General features: G+C 38.0%; 1 protein-coding gene across 3 annotated transcripts; it reads left to right on the forward strand.

Annotated features, from left to right (window-relative positions):
• Window positions 1-1624: 1624 nt before the first annotated feature.
• Window positions 1625-27472, forward strand: klhl4 (kelch-like family member 4). 3 transcript variants are annotated; one of them, XM_030725914.1, is made up of 12 exons: window positions 1659-1744; window positions 5790-6256; window positions 13794-13961; window positions 15030-15166; window positions 15589-15785; window positions 17846-18058; window positions 19205-19391; window positions 19527-19751; window positions 21272-21434; window positions 22605-22817; window positions 24448-24619; window positions 24924-27472. In XM_030725914.1, the coding sequence occupies exons 2-12, from the start codon at window positions 5796-5798 to the stop codon at window positions 24981-24983; spliced, it is 2196 nt and encodes a 731-aa protein (XP_030581774.1). In that variant the 5' UTR covers window positions 1659-1744; window positions 5790-5795; the 3' UTR covers window positions 24984-27472. The 3 variants fall into 3 exon arrangements, with proteins under 3 accessions (XP_030581776.1, XP_030581774.1, XP_030581775.1); XM_030725916.1 differs by lacking the exon at window positions 5790-6256 and having other exon boundaries at window positions 1625-1744; XM_030725915.1 differs by lacking the exons at window positions 24448-24619; window positions 24924-27472 and having other exon boundaries at window positions 22489-22629.
• Window positions 27473-27775: the final 303 nt, after the last annotated feature.

The raw sequence follows: 27775 nt of genomic DNA on the forward strand, positions 1-27775 counted from the left end.
AAAATGGCAAAAATTGACACCTTCAACTGAAGATGGCTGACTTCCTGTAGGGTTTCAGGCATGGGTCCAAGAGACTTTTTTGTACATATTAGGATGCTACATAAGCCTGCACAATTTCAGATATGTAGATAAAATGTAGCTCCGGGGCTACTCAAAAAACATGCTATTTCATGATATTTCGAGCTGCCACTAGGTGGCGTCCTAATGTTTATGGACTTTGTGCATATCAATGTGTTCAGTGTAGAGCGCTTATGAAAACACTGAAGTTTGAGGCAGATTGGGCAATGTGGCTTTGAGTTACAGCCCTTTTTGTCTTCACGGCAAAACATTGACCTTTGCCATCCCACCAGGGTCACGCCCTTTGGTGAAAACTCACAGTTTTGAAAATAAAGTAAGACCATCTGCTTAAGGCTTTCCAGGGCAAATTTGAGATGGTTCTGCTCAACCACCTTGGAGCTGGACCTCAAAGTGTAAAACGGAGACATTTCCTGTTACCACTAGGTGCCGCTGCGACTGTCAGTAAATATTGTCATATGTGTGTGTTCAGGGCCGGACCCTCCTCCTACTGAGAAAGTTTGATCCAGATTGGATTATGTAGGTATGAATGAGAGCCAATCAAAATTTCCTGGCTAATGATTGATTTACAGGGGGGCATAAGGGCCATGCCCCTTTGGCAAAAACTCACCATGTTTTAAATGTAGATTCCTCTTGGTGTGTAAATTAAACAAATCAAATATGAAGTTGATACCATCCCAAACCTCTGAGTTATTAGTAAAAGTCTGAGGGGTGCAAATCACCAATTTGCATGTTTAATTAAAAATTCCTGTTGGGTTTAGAGCATGGCTCCAAGAGGATTTTTTGTGTGTCTGGATATGATACATATGTGTATGAAGTTTCATAAATGTACGTGAAACACAGCGGTGGGGCAGGATTTTAAGGGGCGCTACTGAGGCATTTTGGCTGGCCCTTGCCAGATGCCTTTAAAATACTTACATTTTCACCAGGTGTGATGCATGTGCAAAGTTTCATGAGTTTTATGAGCATGTTAAAGCCCCCAAAAAGGCAATTCATTTGCCTAAAAAAAACCAAAAAAAAACGGAGCAATTGCAATAGGGCCTTCGCACATTTCCTGCTCGGACCCTAAAAAGTAAACAAAACTAAAACAAAGTAATGAAAGCTTCTCTTACTGACAAAGGCAATTCAGTTTTTCAGCTTTGCCTAGAATACTAGAATCTTATCCCACAAAAAATGTGAGTATATATATTTACTCAAACTTTGGAACTGCAGGGTGTACATTCTCAATAGTCCACTGGTTTACTTTTTTATATTTTACTCTTTTTCATTCTTGACAATATAAATGCTTGAAATTTACTGGCAATGCACATATCTATACTATGTAATAGTGATTTAATTTAATATGTAATAATTTTAATATGTTACAGTTAGAAACCTTTGGCGCATTACATTTCATCAATTTGGAAAGGGCTTTGTGAAAGCTTTGCCTCAAACACAGGATGTGATCCCTTTGGCCCTTGGTTGCTTGAATGCAGTTGTTATTGTCATGCAGAGGAAGGGAATTATCAGGAGTTTCCTTCAAAAGAGGAAAGTTCCCCTTTCCGTTCTGGAGAAGCAAACAATTCTGTAGTGAAAAAGTTTGAGCAGTCATGAGGATCCTCTCTGCTGGCCATTCATTTTAGAAAGTCAGTACACCATTTGAATACTGAAGAGTACGCTTCTTCTTCAGGTAAGAATAAATATTACTAATATATGTAATGAGATTGATCATACAAAAAGAAAGTTAAAATATGTGCAATGAATGTTGAAGAAATAGAATGAAAGTCTTCACAGACTGTCTATTGAAAGATCTTCAACTTTTTCTTTGCCAAACAGAAGTAAACAGTGTGTCCAAACTTATATAACAATAGGATTCCATAGTCCATATATCCTCTGTGTACATGTTGAAGTGTATCTAAAACAATGTTTGCAAACATTCAAAAGCTATATAGCAATCCTGCCTGCTACTGCAGCCAGAATTGCAAGACTAAACCTAATTTCCTGACTTTCATAAGAAGTTAACAATTGCACCTATTTTTTACAAATACTGAGTTAAGGATGCAATAGCAAAGGATTAGATAGTCTTCTGTTTAAAGGTAGTAATTTATATCGTGTGGAAATTTCAAGTGCCTGTTGGTGTGTACGTGTATGAGTGAACTTTCATGAATGTTGTGCGAGTGCTGGTAATGATGAGTGCACGTTAGTGTGTGTTTGTGTTTTCATTGCATTTTCTTTGATTGGGTCTCAATAGTCCCAGCACAACAAAGCACACATTTAAATACAAAGCTTTCATTAAATTCTTTAAAGAAATAATTAGGAAGTATTTATGCTATATTCTTAGATAACAAAAAAAAGAGAAACAAAACAAAACATAAATGGATTTTTGACAAGCGTTGCATTGCATGAATTTTGTAGTTGTTTTGCATTTTTACATAAATTGTGGATTTTAACTGCTTTGCAAAATGTCTTTAAAGTAATACATGTTATTTATTATACTACAGTTGACATCTTAGCATGACTGCTAGTCCAAACAGACCTTATCTACCTTATCTATGTTACACACACTCAAAGAATATCTAACTACGCATGCAGGTACTGTATGTGTACTGGAGTAGGCAGATGTTGGATGATAATATGGTTTACCATGCCAATCTGGCATCTCACATCTCATGTGTCGTGCCGTGTGCAGCTAGATTGTGTCCTTGACTTCTGTGCAAGTAAAACAGATTTCTCTGTGTGATGTTACTGTGCATTAGATCATTATTATGGTATACTTTGATTTTCTCTCTAATTATACTATGCTAGAGTGCATTTATTTTCATCTGGGAATTATAGGAGTCCTTTCATTAAGAATTCATTCTGCTGGTATGATGGATTGCTGTTTTGAAAAACTGTTGGATTGGATGTTTCATAAGGAATATTATGGGAATCACAATTTTTTTTTCACATTACAGTTTTCATATTCCTTTTCTAAGTGTGGTCAGGGCACAATTCCCTTTTAGACTAAAATAATTTAATATGAGACATGGGAGAATATATGGGAAAAGGATGCATTTATGCATTCAAATAAGAAGAAATGCACTTTCTGATGTACAAAAGTAACAATTTGTTATGAAGAATTTTACATGATCTTTTGTAAACTTCATCTGTAAGGATGTATGAAAGAAGAGCAGATGGTGCAGAAGAGTGCAGCAGATAGTTCTAGCATGCATCAGTTCTGTCTTATGTTAAATTGCAAAGGAGAGCAATGATTTCTTGCACTCTTTTGCTACTGAAGCATACTATTGCACACAGTAGTTTTTTTTTTCCACAGTATTTTATTTGGGTTGATAATGATAGTCCATGCAGTCTGTTCTGTGCAGTATTGTGTAAATGTTTAATTGTTTAGTCTATAGTGAGGCCATCAGGTAAAATTTATATTCCCCCTCATGCAAATGTAAATGTACTCTTTCTATACATACAAAAAATGTAAAACCATGTGTGCTTTTTATCAGCACCTGATGTGTATTACCTTTTGACAGATGATGGGGAAAGCATTTTGCAAGTTAACTGTAGTTTTTGGCTGCATGTATGAGGTGAGAAATATACCAAAGCAATTAAGAAAAACGAATATGATATTGTACATAGTAGGTGCACGTTTTCTTTTCACAATATGCGCAAAAACATGTAATATCCTTTTAAAGATCTACAAGTTCAGTTTTGTGCACTGATTGTAAATTATGATTTGTGCCAAAGTTATTGAGGAAATTTTAATAATTGTGGAAAAAAATCTTATTCCAAATGATAAAAATTAAATACTGACACTGTATAAATATTTTACAGAAAACTGACATTTGCACATACATGTTAAATAATGGCTTTGCTCAATTCATTATTTACATTTTTAAGCCTGTAAGAGTCCAGCCCTAGTGTGAGGTGACACCACAAGTTTATGTAGATTTAAAGACTCAGACATCTTTCTTCTGTGACAAAGGAAACAGATTATGATTCTTGATCATCTGAGAATATCATTGTATCTGTGATGTTCATTCTCTTTGCTCCTACTGTAATACAGAATTATTACACTAAAAATATGAAGGTAATATTCTTTGATTACTTGGCTTGACAGACTAAACTGCACACAAGCATTTTTGAATTGTGCATTCCAGCTCTAGCTTTTAGTATTTTTTATGATCAGAGATTAAAGGTAATGCAAAGTGTGTTAGGGGAATATATTTAAGCACATTTTATAGTGAAAAAAACAAACAAACAAAAAAAAACATGTAATATCGGCGCAAATACCCAAGCAGACAACACAGTCAGTTATGTTTTAGATGGAGCTGATGGAGGAGGATAAGAGCATTTTGAGTGTCTAACTTTTGGCATAGAAGTGGAAATTGGGAACAAGTACACAAAGATAGAGCTAAAATGTCATTTTCATCTATTATACAGGAGTAAAAGTTAAACTTTCTGTAACTCTGTTATGCAGCAGTAAAATTCAAGAAAACACTAGTGTGAAGCTAATGTGCAAAACATTAAATCTGATCAAGTTATTCCAGGAAACCATAAATTCGCCAGATCCTACACAGGCAGAAAGAAGGTAGGATAAGGTATGTTCCACATACTCTTCCTAGTTCACAATGGGATCATAACAAAGTAAATTAAAACATCAAGATCTACTGATGGTCTCCAAATAAATTTATGCACTGTTCTGTCACTTTTATTTTGAAATATGTTGAAGTATATGTTAGGCTGAAGCAGTAAAATATAGTGCCCTGACTGTGGAAGAGGGTTTACAATGACCTTGAAGGCTCATCAATATGTAGTCTTTTCACTTGTAATTACAGGGGGCTTTTAAGACAGTGAAGGAGAATATATTTTTTCTGCATGCATACCTACATCAAGACCTTCCCCCCCATGGGATTCTGTTTGATGTGAGAATGGCAGACTGCATAAATGTGAGTGTTAGTGTGAAATTAATTTCTCTGTCATGTAACAGTGTGAGGTGATATGTGCTGCTTATTTGTGAGAGATTAATGTAGCCCATATTTTCTGTTTATGGACAAGCATGAATGTGCATCTGCATAGATTAATGTAATAAAGGCTCCTGCAAATTGTCCTTATAGTATATGGCAGTTAGCTATCTTCCTGCGTTCCTCATTCAACAAGCAGTGATTTACTTTGTTACGGTGTGACCTCATCATCCAGGTTCTATGATACCCCACCTCCATCTCACAGCAAGAGCAACCAGCTCACACACATATAGAGAGAACATACTCATGGTCACACTGAGACACAGAACAGAAGCGCAGGGGTCTAAGCATAGCTTGAGAGAAAGAGAGGGAGCGAAAGAGAGACAGAGGGAAAGCGAAACAGACGAGGCGAAGGGGAGGGAGTGTGGATCATGCATGTGCATTAACTCGCACAGCAGCAGCAGCAGCAGCAGCAGCAGCAGCAACAAACAGAAACAGCAGCAGTACAGGAGGAAAAAAGAGAAAGAAAGACAGAGAGGGAGAACTGGAGGGAGGGTTGTAGTCTCAGGCACAAGAACAATAGCTGCAGAGGACTGCTTTCCATCTCCACAAAAAGAACAACGGAGGAGTAATAGAAGGAGGAGGGGGTGGTCATGATAGTAATGAGACAATAACGGAAGAGAAGAGGCACACCATAGTCAGTGAGGACTGAAACCAAGGCTCTTCTCTGCTCTCCATGTTTTTGGGGACTCAACGTTCCATTGCCTTGTTCTCCAAAACCAGAGGAGGATGTCTGTGTCAGGGAAGAAGGAATTTGATGTGAAACAGATCCTCAGGCTTCGGTGGCGCTGGTTCAGCCATTCATCCCAAGGTTCGGCTGGTGGAGGAGGCGGTGGGGTTGGTGGTGGAGGAGGTTACATTCAGCAGGACGGTTTGGACCACAGAGGAACGTCTGCCCAGGGACGACTGAAAAGTCACTCACGGGAAAGAGGTGTTGGAGGTCTCCGGAAGACTAACAGCCCAGTCCACAGCATCTTGGCACCAACCCCGGGGCCCACACCTGTGTATGTCAGAGCAGGTCATCAATCATGGCATCATCAGCAGAGCACCATCCAAGGTTCCCAGGTCAGCGAAGATTCTTCAAAGAGCAGTTCCTCTCCCAGCACCGCAAGGAAAGATGACACAAACACTGGCCAAGAAGATGTAAAGAGTACCACAGAAGACCCTGCAGAGGTGGAGGCCAGAGAAAGGTATGACTGTTATCAGGTGTTAGAAATTAGGAGACAGGGTATTGTGCTATAACAGTCACTTTAGATCACATGCTCAATTAGTAGAGGCTGGTTATGGGATGATCTTTTAGAAATAAATCATTACTTCAGGTTTCACAGTGAAAGTATGGTTAGTGAATAAAATCTGCATCTAACCACACACACACACACACACACACACACACACACACACACACACACACACACACACACACACACACACACACACACACACACACACACACACACACACACACACACCACAACAACAACAACAACAACAAACTTACACATTAGGCAGTGTCCCATTAATAAAAAAATTAAAATAAAAATGCTTTGTTGTTAGTAAAAAAGAGCACAACCCAACTTTAAATAATCAAGATATAACAGTCATACTTGAAAACAAGTAATCTTTTGTGAAACTACATTAGGCAGTATCTCCTTAAATATTAGCTGTATCATCATGCATGTAGATCCTTTAATTAAGCAAAGATTAAATTAACTGCACAGCCATCATTTTCCAGTTTACTCAGGCTATTCAGCTTCTCCCATGGCTCACCTGGGGACAGCTCACTCTCATTGTCCACAGCATGTTAGGCAGGATGAACCAATAAAACATCCTTTTAATTATTCAGTGAACCGAAAGCTGAGGCTTTTTCTGCTCCCTTGACTGTGTTGTGGTCCAGGTTACATGCACAGTATTCCTCTGCCAGAAACCTCAGAGTAGTTTTGTTTTAACCGGGCACACTATGGTATTCTTCTATAGAAATATAAATGGATAGCGGGAAGGAGTGATTTCATCACATAACACGTACTGGACCTATAAAAAGAGGAAGCAGTGCAATCACATGAATTATCTAGACTGCCAAGCACAACTACATCCACTTTATGAGCTAAAAGCTATTCAAGCTAGTGGTTGGTGTATGATTTTTTGATTTATTTTCTTCCAGAATCTTATTACAAATCCTTTACTACAGTGAGTTTTCCAGCTATAAATCCTTCTCCCTGCTTTTTCATGTTGCGTTTTTTCCCATCTTCCTTGTGATCCTACAGCTTTTTCCAGGAAGTAAATAGGTTAGACCTCTATGTGTGTTGCTGTGTGTGTGTGTGTGTGTGTGTGTGTGTGTGTGTGTGTGTGCGCGCGCCGTCTGGCAGAAATCTAAAAGCATGTCATATTAAAGATGAAAAGACCAAGTTTCCTTTTATCTCGGCTGTGACATTCTAAGGTGAATTGGTCCTTAAGCATTGCTGATTCCTGTTCGCTTTTGTTCTGTGCACCTGGTGAAGAAGTGAACAATGGAAGTAAACCTGGCCTTTTGTTTTTGTGTTAGAGCTCAGTGTGATTAAACAGGCAATTTTCAATATATAGCCTCTACCTACAGCCAAAAATATGTCAGTCTGAATTGAATGGATGTCAGAATGTCAGTGGATGGTTTGGTTCCTGGGAAGAACATGAATAATTCTCAGTTAAGATACATTTTTGGAAACAATTCAACATCCTGTACTGTGTGTTGGCATAATTGGCAGATGTTCATATTTAGGAGTCCCAATGTGTGAAAAGTGCATGCATAAAAGATGTAACTCACAGTAAAAATGTTCAACTCTCTGGCTCTTAGGGACCTTGAGTTCATGCCATGTAAAATACAGCGTAGTCATCACATTAACATGATACTGAAATATTAAAATGGTTCTGTTGGAGCATATAATCTGTTCTTATGTTGCTGATTGTAGCTATACTAATTTCAGAGATTATTAAAAATGTATTTTAAATGTATTTTTGGCTGCCTAACCTGTTAAAAAATGTAAATAGAAAATAACTCTTGAATATTGACAGACATTTCTTTACTTCTCATCTTACTCTTCTCATATTAATAATCACCCTGTCAGCAAATGCTTAAACATGATCAAGAATCCTATATTTTCTGATCATTTAGTACAATAAATAGATGGAAGTAAAGCAGTCATGAGCAGTTAAATAAATGGTTGCATTGCATAATGCCACTTTTCAGTCAAGGCTGTGCTTAATGGAAATACACCAACTCAATAACTGTGAAGGAGTACTTGTTGGAAATTACTTTGGGATGGATCTACGATGTAGCCCGGTGAATTAGACCAGTGGCTGTGTCACACATCATGGCTCACATGTTCATCTGCAGCTAAGCAGATGTGTGGATGTCACTGAGATATGCACATTCATTTACTCTACCAGCTGGGTGGCCTTATTATGTCTCACATCATAAATCCTTGACACATAATTTGTGACAGTCCCTCAGGCGGAATCTCACAAATGAGTTCTGCTGGCAGTGAAAAACACAAAAGTTTTAGCCCTTTTTCTATAGCTAGGAAATATCTGTCAGTCATTTTGAGGTGTATGTCACTCAGTGATTAGTTTTCATTCACATAATGTCCTCGTCCCACCAGTTTCATTCATTTTTTTTTCATTTTCATAGTGGTATTCATAATTCAGATTATTGTCAAACTGAATTATCTGGCAAATTCAAATAGAACAGTGCACCTCTTGTGGCTGTAAACTTACTAGATTATATACAATGTGGTTCATTAATTGTACTGAAGATAACACAAAAAATTCAGTGACTCATTTATGCTGTGGTCTGCACTGTTACTGCACTGTTGGAATTATTTCCATTCTGTTAATGCTCTCTCAAAATTACTTAACATTTCTCATCCAAATGAATGCATCCAAATGAATCCAAATGAATGCTACATACTGTATGCACAAAGCTGTTAAATCAAATGTAGATAAAATGTAAATGAGGTAGAATACCTTGCTGTTTCTCACCCTTGCTCTTAATGCCCCCAGTGCCGTATCCATATACTGTATATTTATCCTGTCCTCGTGACTCTCATCCAGATGGCTTCTTCCTTTTGTTGACTGAAAATATATGACAGAAGTTAACTTGAATGTAATGGAAACCCTGACCTTTCCCACATAAACACTAACAGTGGCTTGAGTCAGCATGCTGTTACTGTGAATGATATCTCAATTCCCTCTCCAACGTTTTGGAAAAGAAATACCACCACGTCTCCCCCTGTTAGCAGCAGCAATTCAGATATTTGTTGAATGCCTCATAATGCCACAAGGCTTGTTAGGTCTATGTGTGACACATCCAGTTGATGCATCTTTAAGATTCTGTAAATTGCAAAACACAAACTTTCTGTTGTAATCTTAAACTAAACCTTCAGGGTTTAGGGGATTTTGTTATTGCATATAATAAATTGTGAATGTTGTCTGCCTAATCAGCTTTCTGTATGCCAAGGGCAATCTTAGATGGAAGCTAAAGATGAAGCCAGAATTATCAGTTGGAAAATTTTGTGCTTATTCAAGGCTTTGAGCAATACTGAGAAGACACATTATATGCCACCCACATTCTGTAATTTCTGTTCAAATGAGACATGAATTTTTATGAATTTGAAGTGGATATTACAGAAGGGGCCACGACCTGATTCAACAGTTTCTTTCACAGCAATTTGCACTTAAATAGAATAATGAAGTACAGATGACTGTGATCAATTTTATAATTATGACAGACTAAAATGTAAGTAAATCACAATACACACAATTTCATACTGTACCTGTGGTAGGATTTGGGAAAAATGTGGGAAATTTGGGAAAAAATTCTTGTTAGGCTACTGATGCAATAATTTAGCTGCATTCAAAAGTATTGAGACTTCAAAGTCACAACCAGCACATAAAGATTATACAACAAATACCCCGAGCTTTAAATATCCAGCATATGCAGCACATGAAACTCAAGATCCATCGCTGTAATATTGCTGAATAATTTGTTTAACATTGCATATAAATGAATTATGGACAATTCACAATGATGAAAGCCTCATACAGTATGCAAGTTAACCTGCCATCAGCAAAGCAGTAAGGAGCTTTCTGCTAAGATCTGCACATTTTTCACTTACAGGACGCCCCCAGCTCCCCATACACATACACATGTGTATCTGTTTCTACATTTGTGGCGACACTCATCATTATAATGTATTACCAATCCTTTACCCTACCCTTAATCATATTCTGTATTTCGAGCATGTTTCGCTTTGGTTTTTTTGTTTGCATCTTTTCAGGAATTTTGCTTTCATGACCTGTCAGGATCACTGAAGACCAAATAGCATTTCTGTGTCTTTTTTTTTTCTCCCTTAACTGCATCCATCCTCATATAAATGGCTCCGTTGACCACAGTCAGAGCAGATTTCAGGGGATGTGGTATTAACAGGTATGACTACTATACCAATGGCACAGGAAGAAAAAGAAAATCTGTTGTGATCTTCAGTCAAACAGGAAAAAGGCAGAGAAAACTCTAAAGCTATCATCTCAGTCTCACTGCCCAGATCAAGTTATTACAGTCAGTGTATAAATTTTTCTCAACACAAAGCCCAGTGGCAGTATACTGACTGTCAAGGTACAGCGGGAAAAGGCTCTCACTGAATATATAGAGCTGGCACAAGCCATATAGAGCTTTGAAGGAGTTGTTGGATTTTCCACACAACTCAAGCTGCTCAGTAGACTTCTGGGGAAAAAGGCTGTTCTAATCCATTTTCAAAGATTCATTTCCCATTTGGCGCTCTCAAAGAGAGATGGAGTTGACACTATTTGGAATAGGAATGAGATTTTCAAAAGCATATCTGACACATAACCTTTACACCTAGAGGCTTTTAAATGCTGATGACAGAACTACTTAAACAGCCTCACCATTTTTTCAGGTAAATGCAGTTTTTAAAAAACAATCTTGCATTATAATTTATTTGTGTCTCTTCTTCTGCATGTATGCATTTATCTGTATCTTGTGGTCAAAAGGTGTGCAATTGGGCTTCAGGTCTTGACAAAACCCTTAAATATTGCATTGCCTCTGCCTCACCTGCATAGCGGAAATTTTAAATATGCAGTGTCTCAGAAGCAATTAGTCACTTTGTGGTGTGATAGCTCTGAGAGGGTGTGAGGAGCATATGACAAGTCTTGGGGTGATATGTGCTCACTGAAGGAAATTTGCTGTAGGATAAGGTGTGATGATAAATAAAGCAGACTCTTCAGTTCTCTTCTAGTTTTTTTTTGTCATATTATTTATGTTCTTATAGTTTTGACTTCAAGTTGGCACAACAACAACAATAACAAAAAATGCTTTAGTTTGTACACTACAAAAGAAATCTAGATGCTGTCTGACACTCTGGCTTTATGTGAATTGCTTAGTAATGTGCCATGTGCAATGTGCAACATTGTCTCCACAGCAGTTTCTTTGGAGCCGGGTGTTTTAGTGCCTCTATAAAACTGGGCTATACCTGTGATTGTCCGGCCCACTATTGGAAGCAAAATATACACCTCAGAGCAAATTTACTGCACCCTAGAATGTGATACCGAAGCAATTAGTGTCGGAGAGATTGGTAGGCATGAAAAATCCTTACAGCATGCCTTCGAGCCAATACAAAGGCAATGCATCTCAGTTTTATGGCCCAACTGTTTATTCAGTCTTGTTTGGTGCGCCTCTTCGAGAAGCCGGAGTCAGTGGGGAATATCATGACAGGGCAATAAATTAGATTTTGAATTTAGCATAAAGTCTCCCAATAAAGCTTAGACCATAGGATATGGCAGTGACTGGTGTGCTGTATAAACGATTCCCAGATGGAAAATGTTTTTGCTTTTGGTAGTAAAAGAGGAGAAAGTTACACGCTTGGCTGAAAATTTTATAATAGTGTGTTAATCAGGACATCAATAAGAGCCACCACGCCCTCCATCTTTCTTGCGATATCAATCCCACTGTGTGCCAATATATTGTGCTGTCAAGCATTACAGGGTTTTCGGTTCATTTGTACTGACAACTCTGTAACTGTACTGGTTTATGCGGCTCTCATATCAATGTATGAGTAGTAATGAGTCGGGAACATAAAGTGCTGCTTAAAATAGCACTAACATTTTTTTTTTTTTTTCTTGAGCACTATCAGTCTTTACACAGCAGAAGCACCATGAGATGACAGTAAATTCCCTCAGAGAGATGGCTGGGGTGTTTATGTAGCATAACAAACAACTCTAAATGTCATTGAGTAGACTTTTTCTGTGAAGGACACCAAAGTGACTGGGCTGCAATATTCGCCATGAGTGTGAGGGATTACTCGGATGCCTATAAAACAGCATGTAATCTAGCAGCCTATGGGGACAGGGACTCAGCCTTGCCACAATGCTGTGAGGAACAGGCTGGTTCACTTGTTAAGTCCCTGTTTTTTTGGAAAACACACATGCACACCCAGATATGCAGAGGCACACAGGAACAGACAAAAAGGCATACACACATTCTGTCTGCAAAGCTGTTGCATTGATTGTGCTGCTGGCTTGTCCCATTGGACTGCAGTGCTTAGTTATCCACTTATGTACGGAGTTTAGTCCATAAGAGTTTTAATTTCAGCTTAGAGTGGCAAGAAAGATGCAGATACACCACAGGGAAAAAAGGATGCAGGAGTGCAATGTGTCCAAATAATCTCTTTTGTGTCTTTAGTAATTTGTTGCTTATCTCGCTGTGTACAGCTATTTAATTTTGTTTTTACTTCATATTTGGGCAGGAAGAGTGAACAGCGTGTGAGGATAGGAAAGTAGTTTGAATAATTTGTCTTAGCCCCAGTCTCTCATGTTTTGTGCCTTCTTGAAATGGAGTTGCTGCTCCTACATTACTGTTTGATATCATAAATGGCAATGTCAATAATAATAACAATAAAAGACAAACAAAGAAACAAAAAGCTTGCTTTATGGCTAAATTTAAAAAAAAATCACAAGCAGATCCACTGGATGAACACAGTGGATCTGCTGGTATAAACCTGCAAAATATGTTAGTTCATCACAAAACAAACAAATAAAATCAATTCTTTTCACATTTAAAAGCAGCTAGATTTCATGCCTTAGGATGGGCTTTGAAATAAAAAAGTCTCTTACAACAACAGATATACAAACTATACAAACTCAGTGTTCACTGTTTTATCTACTCCACTGTGACCTAATTACACTATTGCCCAGCCTTCTTTCTACATTACAGTTTATGCATGGACAAACATTGTGATCCATTGCATGGTGCTGTCAATATCTGAACATCCAGCCCTTTGTGGAATGGCTGAACCACTGAGTTCACTCAGTAGACCTGCTTGTATGTCTATCCAGCAGCATACTGTGTTAGTTTGCAGCAGCAAGCAAGCAAACAAGCAAACAAACAAACAAACAAACAAGCAAACAAACAAACAAACAAACAAACAAACAAACAAACAAACAAACAAACAAACAAACAAACAAACAAACAAACAAACAAACCTAATCTTTTTTTTTCTTGTAAACATAGCTAGATTTTATGCCCCAGGAGGAGCAAAAGATTTTTGATGCAGCGCACAAAATATTATTTATATAGCACTGACAGTTACAGGGTTTTTTGTTTTTATATTTGGTTAATTGTTTTTATATTTTTTAATCACATCATACATTTTTTTTTCTCCCACTCTCTTTGTTCTTTTTCCATAGGTTGGTTCTGAGCACCTTCTCTAGGATGAATACCAATTCTTCCGATGAGTTTTTTCAAGCCACAAACCATGCGGAACAGACGTTCCGTAAAATGGAGACCTACCTCCAGCACAAGCAGCTGTGCGATGTCCTTTTGATAGCAGGGGACCACAAGATACCAGCCCATAGGTTCGTGTTTGTGCTTCTGTCTGCTTTGATTTCATTAATTACTTACTGATTTGGAGTTACAAAGAAGCCCATCTGGGTGCACTTCATTAAGATAGCCATGCAGGCAGTCAGACTTTGGTCTGGACCACAGTTTGCAACAAATTTGGTCAGTTTGATCTATATGGGGAATAATTGGATAACCTTTGAAATTCAAAGAAAGTCTCTTATGATTTTCTGGTGACGGGAACAGTATGCAAACTCAGTGTTCACTGGTTTAACATCCACTTCACTGTGATCTAATTACACCATTGCCCAACCTAATTCCTACATTACAATTTATACATGGACAAACATTGTGATCCATTACACGGTGTTGTCAATATTTGAGCATCTAGCCCTTAATTGAATGCCTGAATTAAACAGATCATGTGACATCTCCTGGCTGCTGAGAACCATTGTGTTCATTCAGGGGATCTGCTTGTATGTCTATCCACCAGCATATGTTAGTTTATACAGACAGACATATGAAGCATAATCTGGAATGCTCCACAGTGTCATAAAAGAAGTATCCAAGTAACCTAGCTGCTTGAATGTCTTTTTATAACTGTATATTTCTACTTTAGGATACAGTAAAGCAAACTGTAAGCCATAAAAAAATCCACATTTAACAGATATTAAAAACCATAAGAGCATTTAAATATGAGTGCATATTGACTGATTTATTCATTCATGTTTCTTTCATGAATCCCCCCAGCTTGTTGTGTGCGCTTGCTTTACAAATTAGTTAACATAATTACAAGTCTGACCACTGTAGCTATTAGCATAGCATACTGTATGTGGTATAAAATAATTTATCACAGGCTGACAAAGTGGAATCATACAGCGGTGGAAGGGGGCTATAAATCACAGTAAAATGGAATAATTACACTGACAGTACATTATGAATATGGTGTATTGAGACATGTGAGACACGCTGTTTGTTATGAAGCAGAGCTTCTTTTGAGGGCGCTCTTAAAACCACAGGAACATAGATCTCCTACCAACATGTAAGCTGATGTAAATTTATTGATTTTTTTTTCTTTATGGCAGATTGGTCCTAAGTGCTGTGTCGGACTACTTTGCTGCTATGTTCACCAGTGACGTGAGAGAGGCGAAGCAAGAGGAGATAAAAATGGAGGGAGTGGATCCAGAAGCCCTCAGATCCCTGGTTCATTTTGCCTACACTGGTGAGTACTTATAAAGATGTTCACTAGCTCTTGTAAGTAGTTATGAGACTTCTTAAATCCAGCATGATTAAAATGGATCAATAAGACAATTCATCATAGAGCTGGCTGACTGGGCAGGACTTCAACATAAAATTGCTTCTTTTTTTTTAACTGGGCAAATGTCCTTTTGGGAAATATGCTTTAATCAGAACGTCCACTTTTTACCAAAAGTGCATGGTAAAAATCATAATGATGGCTATCCTTGTAAAAGAACTGCTCTAGATTTTACATGATTTAATATTTAACGCTGCAATTTAACTGCTACCATTTGTTGCCATTTATCTGTTTCAAATGTTCATCACAATATTCCTTCACAATACTTTATCTTCCCAGTTTTAGCCATGTATTTTTTTTCATGTATTTTCCATGTCATGATATTGTAGGTGTCCTTGAACTGAAAGAGGAGACCATTGAGAGTTTACTGGCAGCAGCTTGTCTCCTCCAGCTTTCACAAGTCATCCAGGTTTGCTGTAACTTCCTGATGAAACAGCTTCATCCCTCCAATTGCCTGGGAATCCGTTCTTTTGCAGATGCCCAGGGCTGTGTGGACCTGCTCAATGTAGCTCATAACTACACCATGGTAGGACTGTGAACAGAGCCAGACCACATTTTCATGGTGGGCTACATTATTCAGTCTGTAAAAAATAATGGGATTGCACTCAGAACTGCATGCATACACATTAAATTCTTTAATCATGAAAGATATAACTTTAAAAAGAGTTTTAAACAATTTTGTTTAATTACTGTGCGCTCACACGAAGTGACAACAGCCAACCAAATTTATTCAGAGTCCTTGCCACCACTTGTTTGGATTTATTTGCTGCCAGATATGCAATTACTGTACATTTCTGCGAGAAATATTTGCACCGGATTAAGATTCACCCACATGCTTCTCAGATAATTTCTTGCTGGTCATGCAGAAGTGACAGCACAAGACAGGCGTTATCTCCTAAAGGACATCTGCTCACCCTGTTTACACAGTTCCCATCCAAGACCAGGAGGTTAATCTAATCATAAAACTGCACAAGAGGGCCAGCTTCCTGTTCAGTCACTTCGGTAATGAGCAGGGAGAGTTGTGGACTTCCTCGAAGACCATCCTCTATCCTCTCAGTTGAAGATTTTTGTTTTGATAAGCTTGTTTTTTTTCCCTATTTTAGCAGGCAGCGTCTGACACCCTTTTCCTTCATGAAAGAATACTTTAATGTTCAGTACATACATATCTAATGTCTCATATTGCAGTATTTTTTTTTCCAGCTATAAAACACTTTCATCTACAGACAATATTTCAATTAATACTTGAAAATGTAGATCTTGTTAAATTAATTATGATCTTAGGAAATAATAAAGAGCAGTCTGTTTCACCAGCTTGTGAAAAATATAGAGTAATCAAAAGTTCTTGGAAGGTAATTTTCCTAGGCTAACTCCAATTAAGCATTCGTTTTTTCAATTACTCTTTCAATCAGACCAGTTAATATCCTGTGCTGCTGGTCTTGTTTTCCAAACAGTTTACTCAACAGTGAGTCTCCCAGTATCTACAAACACATCCTTTTAAATGGTTATGAAACAAACTTGGTTAAGCTTTCAATTTTGTTGCAAGTGGTTCAGGATTTGTAATTACAAATTTGTTGGTTTAACGCAATGTCAAAGAGCTGGATTGAGTTTCTCCCTCAGCTTTAACACCAGAGATCAATAGATGTCCCTCATTTCATTAAAGCTTTCTTTGTTAAGCTCTTAAAACCTGCCTTCAAAAGATAGATTGGATGAACACTGTAATTTGTTGCATGTTGATGATCAATAGCATGCTTGTTTCTTGTAATTGCTAAACATGCTTGCTACAGTAAGCACTTGATTTGTTAATGTTACCATGGCAGCTTAATAATGAATGCTTTACCGTTTTGTTTGAAACATAAACAATGCAGAAAAATGGCCAAACTCGCTCTGTGTGTCTTTCATGTGTTTTAATGTTGGACATACCATAGATGCACAGATGACAGAGCATGTTTTATATATCATCTCTAATGGAACTGCCCAGAGACAAAGACCTTGAAGAGGTAGCCATGCAGTGCTGTAATATTGCCTGGGCTTCTGGCCAATAAATGGAAGATTAATCTTTAGAAAGGCAGTAGAAACCAGCTTCCATCAAACTTGGAGCTGGACGCTGCATTGGTGGGATTGTAATGGAGGTTTCCAGGGCCTGTTTTTCATTAAAGACTTATAAAGGCTTATTGGTATCATGTATGATCAGCAGGAAAATAAATGCTGTATTAGCTTAAGAAGAGGCTTTTTGGAGGGAATTCTTTATACCAGATTGATTTGTAGACTGTTGTTCTGTAGATCATTTTATTTATTAAACTAAGTTAAACAGATGATGGCTTCATCTGTTCTTTGAAAAAAAAAAATAATACTGAGAAATGGAGAGTAATTTACTGTGGCTATCAGTTATTGTAGATAAAAACCTCCAAACTGGCACTCCCTATCTCCTCACATTCATTTTTTTCTCCACCTCTCTGTCCTTGTGCCACTTGGATCTCATAGGTGTAGAAACGCACACACAGACACACACAAAATGCTGCACCAAGCGTACTCCTCGGCTAATAACTGATGATTATCTGTCTCCTCTGTGTCTCCGCTATGTTCCAGGAACACTTCCTCGAGGTCATTCAGAACCAGGAGTTCCTGCTGCTCCCCACAGCTGAAATTGTTAAGCTGCTCTCCAGCGATGACATCAATGTTCCTGATGAAGAGACGATCTTCCAAGCTTTGATGATGTGGGTGAGGTATGATGTCCAGAATCGACAACAGGACCTCGGGGTGCTCCTCGCTTACATCCGCCTGCCCCTTCTTCCTCCGCAGGTGAGACAGCTGATCAGAACTGTAAATTACTTATGCTTGTGCTAGAGCTTGCAAGTGACAGCTCTGGCATTACAAGTCAACTTGGCTTCATAACAGAAGGTGTGATTTTTGATAGTCTGTCCAGGGCATAACCCCTAATTTTATAACTTGATGACTTTAGGCAAGTTAGTAAAGGTAAAACTAATATCCCCCACTACTGAGTATTTCCAGGCTATAAATATGTTGTTTATGTTTTGTAAAATGCAGTTAATTTTTCAGAATGCTATATTTCCACAAGTTTGTTATCTTTAAATAACATAGGAAACAGATAAGCATTTTTGGCAGATATGAAATATGAAAATGTCCCTGGTATTAAATAAATGCTACTTTATTTTCAAAGACAAATTGCTTTCCAAAACTAATTATGCTCAAGTGATATTTTTTATTGTCAATATGTGAGAAAGTAGCCTGCAGCATTATTGTTTTCCAAATGAAAAATATGTGGAAGATATGATACATACGTTTTTTCATCCACAGGCTTGGGAGATGTTGTTTGCTGCAAGGCAAATAAACAACAGAAATGAGTCGCTGTTTTTTTTTTTTTTCTTTTCCTCAAAACTCGTAAAGTTCTTTTTAAGACTTGCAGGCATAGCAATACCAGTGGATAAATGCAAAATATATAACAGTGAAATATCTGAGAAATCCCACATAAAAGGCAGCTTTGGTAATCTTCAGTGTAGAGTTATGTGGAAATGTAAGAGTGCTACCATAAGTAGATTTTTTCCAGAACAGGAAATGTTTAGCTTTGTTGCATTATATTTACAAAAAAGTAAAATTATAACAACACAGACTATAAAGTTTTTAACCATGCTGTTTTATCTAATTGTAATAAACAACATAGTGACTTCTTTTATTTATATCAGTTTGATGGATAATTTTGCATTTGCTTTTCACCCCAATTTAATAAATAGTTTAAGTTAGAAAGGTGTCGAGTTCTTCTCTTCACAAAGAAATGAACATAACATGATCTTAATTTCCAATACTGTTACATTACATTTACATTTCAAGCAATAACATTCCTTCAAAGGTCATTTTTATAGATACTGTAAACATTTGGAATTTTCTCCATACATTATAATGCAGCTAATTTTATTTCTTGAAATGTAGCTCCTTGCAGATTTGGAAAACAACAAGATGTTCTCTGATGATCTGGAATGTCAAAAGCTGCTGATGGAAGCCATGAAGTACCATCTTCTTCCTGAAAGACGCCCAATGTTTCAGAGTCCAAGAACAAAACCTAGGAAATCCACTGTTGGTGCACTTTACGCTGTAGGAGGGATGGATGCTACCAAAGGTATTCCACCCAACAACTTACTGAAAAGACACTGAAGATGGCTTTGGCAGGAGGGGTAGCTCATGCACAGTTGTTCTAAGTGTACAGCAACATGGGTAATTTAAATTGCAATATTTGCTGTGTTTTCAATTTTAGGCTCTACTACTATAGAGAAGTATGACCTGCGGACAAACACTTGGGTCCAGGTTGGAGTCATGAATGGGCGCCGGCTGCAGTTTGGTGTGGCAGTGATAGACAACAAATTGTACGTGGTTGGAGGGAGAGATGGATTGAAGACGTCCAACATGGTGGAGTGCTATAATCCTGTCACCAAAGTGTGGTCCACCATGCCCCCAATGTCAACACACAGACATGGACTTGGTGAGTGATTGGCATATAATAGGAGTACATCACAAGAAACTATGTTTTTTTTTTTTTTTAAAGAAACATTTATAAAGTAAAGCAGACAGACCTTTGCACCATTACATTTTACAACATTACTTTGTTTAGCAGAGTAAACTATTTAGAGATTATTTTGCCATTCCAGCCAAAACCTAAAAAGAAATCTGGACTTTCTTCACTTTCTATCAGCTACCCTTAGCTACTGTAGATTGGCACTGAGATCATCTTACCTGCCAGGATTGCGGCTGAGCTTGACTTTGTGGCCTTCCCGAATATTATACTCAATTGTTGCCAAATGAATGACTAAAATGATTATTTCATTACAAACTGCAACCTGTCAATTTTCAAAATATATTCACTAACTACTGTTTATGTCATGATGAAAGTTATTTCTTACTTTTTCCAAAGGCATTACACTTATGATTGTAATATGTTTCAGCCCAGTTTAGCAAGCAGATGTTATGAAACACCAGACAGGATACATGTTTAGCAAGATCACAACTGGTAGGCTGTTAAGAAAAAAAAAAAAAAAAAAGCGACATAGACCTTTGATATTTTTTCCATTCCCCTATCAAAGCTTGGCAAGCTGTGCTGGCCCTGCTCTTCCTTACCCTTCCCTGCCCAATAAATCTCATATCAGAAGCATTTTGATTCACAGTTGAAACAGGTCTGGGTAACAGAGGAGGGAGATCTTGTCAAAGCATTCAGCTCACTCACACAGTGTGGTCGGCGGTATCAGCAAGCCCAGGAGATCACACTGTACAGATTACCTGCACTGCCTTTGATCTTTCCTGTACCAAATATCTCTTGGTGCTTTGCTTATCTTGTGCATAAATTTGAGACAGAATATGTTTGAACTTAGCGTCTACCAACATCCCTGCATGGCCATTGTCTGCTGTGTGCATTATGGGTAAAGACGCGAAAAAAGTATATGTTTTTTTTGTTCCTAACTTGTGAGTCAGTAATAAAATGGAGCCTCACTGCAAAACTAGTTTTTGCCTGACAGTTTTTGTGCCACTCGATGTTCTCTGAATGTGGTCTTGCCCTCGTGTTCCCTCTAAATAATTGAACTCTCACCAAAGGAAATATGGGTTTTAATCTAAAAATCCATTGTGCTAAAACATCCGCTGTATTGTTGCTGGTGGAAAAAAAAATGTTCCTGTGCAACTTGGGAATGAGGAATAACAAAGCAGTTTTATAGTCTTCCTGTTTTCTGAATAGATTTGGCCGGCGGGTTGACTCGCTCTGCTCAGCTCTAAAATGAGAAATGTACCTCTGCTCAGACTCTCTAAGAATAATTCAGCATTTCATTTGGAAATCTTTGAACTCTATTCACTGATTATTCTCTAACATGTGATTTGGATTGCCTTGTTTGGCCTTTTGTGGCAAAAATCTTTGTTTCATTTAACCTCAGTGAGGCAAACAACCGAACAAATGCAGACAAAATCACACTTCATTGAAATACATATGTAATATAAAACATTCTTCCATTTCTGTAGGCATTGCTGTGCTGGAGGGCCCCATGTATGCTGTAGGAGGCCATGACGGCTGGAGCTATCTCAACACAGTGGAGCGCTGGGACCCACAGGCTAGACAGTGGAACTACGTGGCCAGCATGTCGACACCACGGAGCACCATGGGAGTCACAGCACTAAATGGAAAGTAAGTTGCTCTGACCCCCATCTTTATCTAACCTGTTTGACTACCCCATCATAGCATTTTAATTAAAATGTGCAACCTTAAACTTTAATGCAAAGTGTGCTATTGTATTTCTGCTTGCCCTCTGCAAATTAATATTAAGAAGACAGGGAAATAAAAAGGAAGTCTAATTTCTAGAGGGCAGTTTTTTCCATAAATTTCCGCTTTTCTGCTTGAATGTAGTAAACTCGCATATTCAACTGTTAAAAGGATCATACAGTCGTTCTTTATTCCTGCATCTCTTCGTCAGTTTTAGTACAAAATCATGTTGTTTATTGATTTGCTGGAACAAATGTATTTGCTTATTGTTTATTTCCTTGCACTAAAAATCAACAGCAAAAAAAGTTTATATGAAAATTGAGGAATCTTTAACGCTGCAGTGTGCCTTGTTATGGAACAAGCGGTAAACTTGCAGATGGACTAGAGCATAAAACAACACAAGCATGGTTGTGTAACTCACAGTGCAGCGGTCCAGGAGAAGCTGGAGTGCAGTATTAACGCACTATTAAATCGACAACATTATACTTCCTTTATGGTCTGTGTGAGATAAACTTCAGTGTGGATGTGCAACAGTGCAGCTCAGAGCAAAGGCTTTTCTGATTAGCGTGGTAATTTATACAGTGTAATCTAGACTCCATAAATGCAAAACACTTGATGTATTTGTATGTATTAAATGCCTTACAACACAATTTAAAAGTAAATTAGGCAAATAACATACCAGCTCTCAGCCTAATTTGAATATGTTTGTGTGCTGAAGGAGAAAAGAGGCTGCTGCCTTTTACATCCTGTATTCAGTTTTAAACATGATGCAGAGCTATTTCTGCAGCTAGGTCAAAAATAGACAAGAAGGAAACTATTTCTCTATCCTGTGCTTTCTTTCTTGTTGGGCCTGTGAGCTACAGGCTACATTTTACCCACTGACGTTTTCTTTTTGTAAGAGAACTGTCTTTGAAAAACATTATCCAAAGCTCAGCGCTATATCTTCTAAAAATCTGTCACATTATCATTGCTCTTTCAGTGGGTTTTGAAGCATGCGACGTCTACGAATCAGACTCATTTGTCTGATTCAGGAGTACTGCAGGTATTTGTCAAATATTTGCTCAGAATTTTGTTTAATTTAGTTTAATCTTTCAGATTATTTGCAGTTGGTGGTCGAGATGGAAGCTCTTGTCTTAGGTCGATGGAGTGCTTTGATCCGCACACCAACAAGTGGAGCATGTGTGCACCAATGGCCAAGAGGCGAGGAGGAGTGGGGGTAGCAACATACAACAACTTCCTGTACGCCGTGGGCGGACACGATGCCCCTGCTTCCAACCACTGTTCTAGACTCTCCGATTGTGTTGAGAGGTCAGTAAATGCACGTCCTCCTCCTCAGAGTACACAGAAGACAATGCTGTGTTTGGACGGATGTTCAGTGAACTCAGTAATGGGTGGGGTCAAGATAGAGAACTTGCTCAAAGGAACAAAAAGAAACAACCTCTTGATCCCCACCCTGTTCCTGCATTTTGAGACATGTCTGCATTATAAACTATAATAACCTATTGAAGAGATAATCGCTGCTGCACATGGTTTTATGTTATAGTATCTGGCACCATCTGGTGGCCACAATATCCTCCTTAGACCAAACCTGAGGTAAACCCTTTGGAGAGATTAAAATAAACGTAACATCCATTTCACTCAGACATCTGCATATTTCCCTCCTCTTGACCTGTCAGGCCTCTGCAATTTCTATTATTTATATATATTAATTGATCTTTTCTGCTGTGGTGGTGCCGTGATTGCTATTGTTGCCTCACACAAAGAAATTTACAGGTTTTTAACTCCAAGTTGAGCAGGTCCTTTCAAGAGTCTGAAACTCCAGCCACACCTGTGGTATGAAGAACTACTTTACTGCTTGACCAACATGTTTCAGCCTGTAACCTTCTGGCATTATGCCATTCTTCCGCAGTGAGTGTGTCTCAGAAAGATAAAAGGTTGTAGAAACAGAGTACAGATGCCTGGGACAACTTCCAAGGTGCACAAAGAACAGCAAAATTCTAAAGCAGTACATTGTTGTTCTTCCATGGTGAGTGCGTCTAAGGAAGATAAAATGTTGCAGAGGCTGCTGAAGACTGCAGGCTGAAATGTGTTGGTTAAGCAATAAAGTTGTTCGTAACACGAGTGATGCTGGCGCTTCAACCTCTTCAAACTTTTGCTCTTTTCTGAGCATCTTAGAAGCAGGTGAAGTGAGCAGTGCCTTTCAGCCTGGAATTTCCATGTTCTTCTTAACTTCCTCCTGCAGTCCAAAGACGTGCTTGGTAGATTAAGTGGTGATTATGTACTTGTGTATGTGATAGTGTGTACTTTGTCTCTCTGTGAGCCCTGTGATAACCGTGTGACCTATACAGGGTTTGCCTTGCCTATTTAACTTTGTCAGCTGGAATAAGTTGGATAAGAAGTTATTTAACAGGCAGTTATTTAACTGTTAAATTCAAATATCTTGTGCGGTAGCTGCTTCACTTTTTAGATATATGTTGTTACTGATGCACTGATGTACATGCAGTACATAATACTTAATAATCCCATAGTATCCCATTTTTTTTCTATAGGGTTGAATTTCTAAACATTTGAGTGACTGTTTTATTCAGAAAGCATGCAGACTCAATCATATGATGTTTTTTAACTTTCAATATTGTCAAACTTATGAAAAAAATCTTTCTGTGGGAAATTGTGTCTGATGAGTCAAGTTCTCCCTGGACTGAGCATCTGCCAGCTGCTTTTCACAAGACAGCTTTGTCTTTTGCTTTAATGTTTCAGTTTAGTTCTCTGTGACCATTCAGACATCTGTGATTAAAGAGGAGGAACACAAGGCCGCTCCAATTAGTGGGGATGAGATGCTGTTAGACTGACTGAATAAATGAACTTTTAGAGAAAATGTTGTTTCTCCCTACTAAGCTTAATGCAACAGCAGTTATTCAACCAAATATTTTAATTACAGGTATGACCCAAAGACAGACACCTGGACCACTGTGGCCCCCCTCAGTGTTCCGCGGGATGCGGTGGGTGTTTGCCTGCTGGGTGACCGGCTTTATGCAGTGGGCGGATATGATGGACAGTCATATTTGAACACTGTGGAGTCCTACGATGCACAGAACAATGAGTGGACTGAGGTAATTGCATTAACTTCATTAAATTGTCAAATATATTCTATATCTATATAAACTATAGATATAGATAACTGTAGGTATTTTGCAAATACCACTTAGAAGTAGCATCGGGGCTCCAGTTAAATCTGAAGTGACTGAAGCCTATCGATATTTTATAATTGCTTTTCATTTTTGCATTAGCTTTTTTTTTTGTTTTGTTTTTAATCTTGACCCTTTAACCTCCTTATTATCATGAAGTAAAACAGGATTTTTTTAAAAGACATCCTTACATGAGAGACTGGTTGCTAACCTCTCTGTCTTCCTGTAGGAGGTCCCTCTTAACATTGGCAGGGCAGGCGCCTGTGTGGTGGTGGTGAAATTGCCTTGAGCGTTTTGTCTCACAACAGCATGGGTAACAAATGAGGGAGCAGCAAAGAAGAGTGGACAAACAAAACAACAGATCAAGGACACATCCTTTGAGAGTCATGCTTTTATTTTTTTCTTAGTTTAACTCGCCTCTCCAGAATTTTCAGAGGGAAACACAGACAGAGCCTTGCCCATAAACCAGTGTTGCTATCATTAGTGGACATGCCTGCCCACTGGGAAGGACTTGTTCAGAAACTGGAATGCACTGCACATTCTTCACATTCTCGACCAATCAAGAATTTTCATAGACTCGGCCAAGCTGCGGCAAATCAGTGCCAGGCCTTTGTTGTACTGCTTTGTTATACTAGTTTTATGAAAAGTAACGTGAATGTCTGCAAGATTACATTTAAAACTTACAGTCTGAACAAATAAGCCTAACTCTGGGTTAGTTTACATTTCTACACAAGCATTTCGTACAAGTACCATCCCACACAATATATTTTTGGGTTTATATGTCCATTTATAGCCACTCTAATGGAAATTGTTGTAATAAACAGAAATAAATGTACCAGTGGCTTTCCTCAATGGGTGGTCAGAATCAATTCTTAAGCATAGGAGACCACTGTGAACACTGACATAACAAACACGTTTTATTGGATTTTGGTTCTATTTTATTTTATGCTTGTAGCTACAGAACACCAAAGTCATTTGCTTGTCTTAGATGTCTTGTTACACATGATATAAAGGTTTACAAATTTGTGAATTACAGAAAAATATATCATATTGATATTTCACATTGCTGTACAGATTTTTGTGAACTTTCTGAAATGACATTTGTGTTTCTAGGACCATGCCTAAACCAGTGACCTCTGGTGATTACAGTCAGTACTACTCATTTGGCTTCATTTCTGGGCATGCTAGCCGAGTGAATGTTTCAGATTTGATTTATACAATATTATATATGAAGATCACTGTCTTGTCTGTATTTTTGAGGCTATAAGGCCTTCTGGGTTATGTATAGTATTTTTTTTTCATCACATTCCCTTTGGATAAACCCTGAAAAAACCAACAGCAGTGGAATCAGGTGCATCTAAACCAGCTATGTGAGTCTATGATAGCTTTTATTTTACACGTTACGTGCAGCACTAGGAAACCTGATTGCCACAGCAGTTCATTAATGCAAATGATTAGAATTTTTACATTTGTAGTTGATATATCTGCTTCCAAAAATGAAACATTATGACCTTCTTCATAATAATTTGTAACTGTAATTCTAACATGTTTTGGGGCCAAATGCTAATGTTTTTATCATAATTTTGTACAGCATGAAAACCCATAAATAAAATGACTTCAGTCTTCTCTGCATGTTCAAATCCATGTTTAGAGCCGTGGCCCCACACCGGGCACATTTTGATTACTCTTGTTGTTCTGCTTCAAGTAAACAAACCGATTCTTTGACTAAACAGGCTTGGAAGCTGCTTTGATGTCTGTCAGCATTAACCTTAGTTTTGTTTTCACTGCAGCACCCTCTTCTTAAATCAAGCAAGCATGTTTGTTGATATTGCTGTGTTTTTTCAATCTCCCATCAACAGACTGAGGACCAAATGCTTTTGCTTGCCTTTGTTTTTTCCCCATTGTTTACCCTTCAAATAGTCCCTTCAGCCCACCATCCTCTAAGCTTGTTTGGTAAGATTTCAATCACTTTCGCATACATAATATTGGCTTATGTGTCCACGTGTGCGCTTTTTGTTTTCGGAAAAACCTGTTGGTGTTTTTAAAATACACAATATTAGATGCCCAACAGAAAAAAGAGCCCCTTTTTCACTTTCCCTATTTCACATGATGTAAAGATTAAGCGTCTTCTCCAGCTTTCTGTTTTTGTTTATCTGCATCTTTTCCTGCCGGAGCTCATAAGGGAAATCAATAAAAGGATAATAGCTTTCATCTAAGCTCACCTCTCAAAGTCTAAAATGTGGAATTTGTCAGAATATGTCTGTAGTTAATTTGAGAAGCGGTGCTGTAGAAATATGGAGCCGTAATGATAAGAATAGCTTTATTCAATTTGGCTGTGCAAAGATTCGAACAAACTGCAAATATACCAAATTTCTGTATATTCATCACACAGTTTACATCGGTATTGCCTAATCTTTGACAACACTCAGACTACACTGTTTTGCCAAGTCAATCTAGTAACAGGTTAAAAGCTGCAGCACACACATGGATGCACACTGAATCAGCTACATGACTGAAATACTGTAAGATCCACTGCCTCAAATCAAAATTTGATTCTAGTTTCAAGGGCCCAAGAAAATGTTTGTGTCACAACATGTTGCTGCAGACCTCTGGAAAAACTGTAAAATATTAAGATGGCAATAGGCGGGGTAGCTCGACTGTTTTTGAGTTCTGCTAAGATTCCTGCAAATTTAAATGTGAATCTGAACAAGGAAATGTTTAAATTCACATTGGTTTAGGTAAAATATGATGTCTCAGATAAACATTTGTATGTTGAATATTTCCATGCTGACTGTTTTAGAGTAAATGCTTTGTTCTTTACTGGTTCCTCTGCATTACAGATAAGCCGATAAAACATGCATGACACATTATAAAATGTGTTTAAAGGGAGAAAAGCACAATACAAAATATTAACGGCGTATTCAGCGCACGTGTTCCAACAAGCATGTGCAATGTAAGATTTAATCCACTGTATTTTATGAACAAGGTTTATAGACAAAATATGCATCCCTTGCTTGAATTTTGTTCCACAGGTATCTCGCACACATACTGTATGCTCTTGTATGGTGATGTAATTCTATC

The sequence above is a fragment of the Archocentrus centrarchus genome, unplaced genomic scaffold (genome assembly GCF_007364275.1).
Source record: "Archocentrus centrarchus isolate MPI-CPG fArcCen1 unplaced genomic scaffold, fArcCen1 scaffold_83_ctg1, whole genome shotgun sequence".
Taxonomy (NCBI): domain Eukaryota; kingdom Metazoa; phylum Chordata; class Actinopteri; order Cichliformes; family Cichlidae; genus Archocentrus; species Archocentrus centrarchus.

Excerpts from the sequence above, each read along its gene's own strand:
- klhl4 (XM_030725914.1), top strand. The coding sequence starts at position 5,796 with ATGTCTGTGTCAGGGAAGAAGGAATTTGATGTGAAACAGATCCTCAGG. Across the intron at positions 21,435-22,604 it reads GTCACAGCACTAAATGGAAA|ATTATTTGCAGTTGGTGGTC; the intron begins GTAAGTTGCTCT and ends TTAATCTTTCAG. Across the intron at positions 24,620-24,923 it reads AGAACAATGAGTGGACTGAG|GAGGTCCCTCTTAACATTGG; the intron begins GTAATTGCATTA and ends GTCTTCCTGTAG.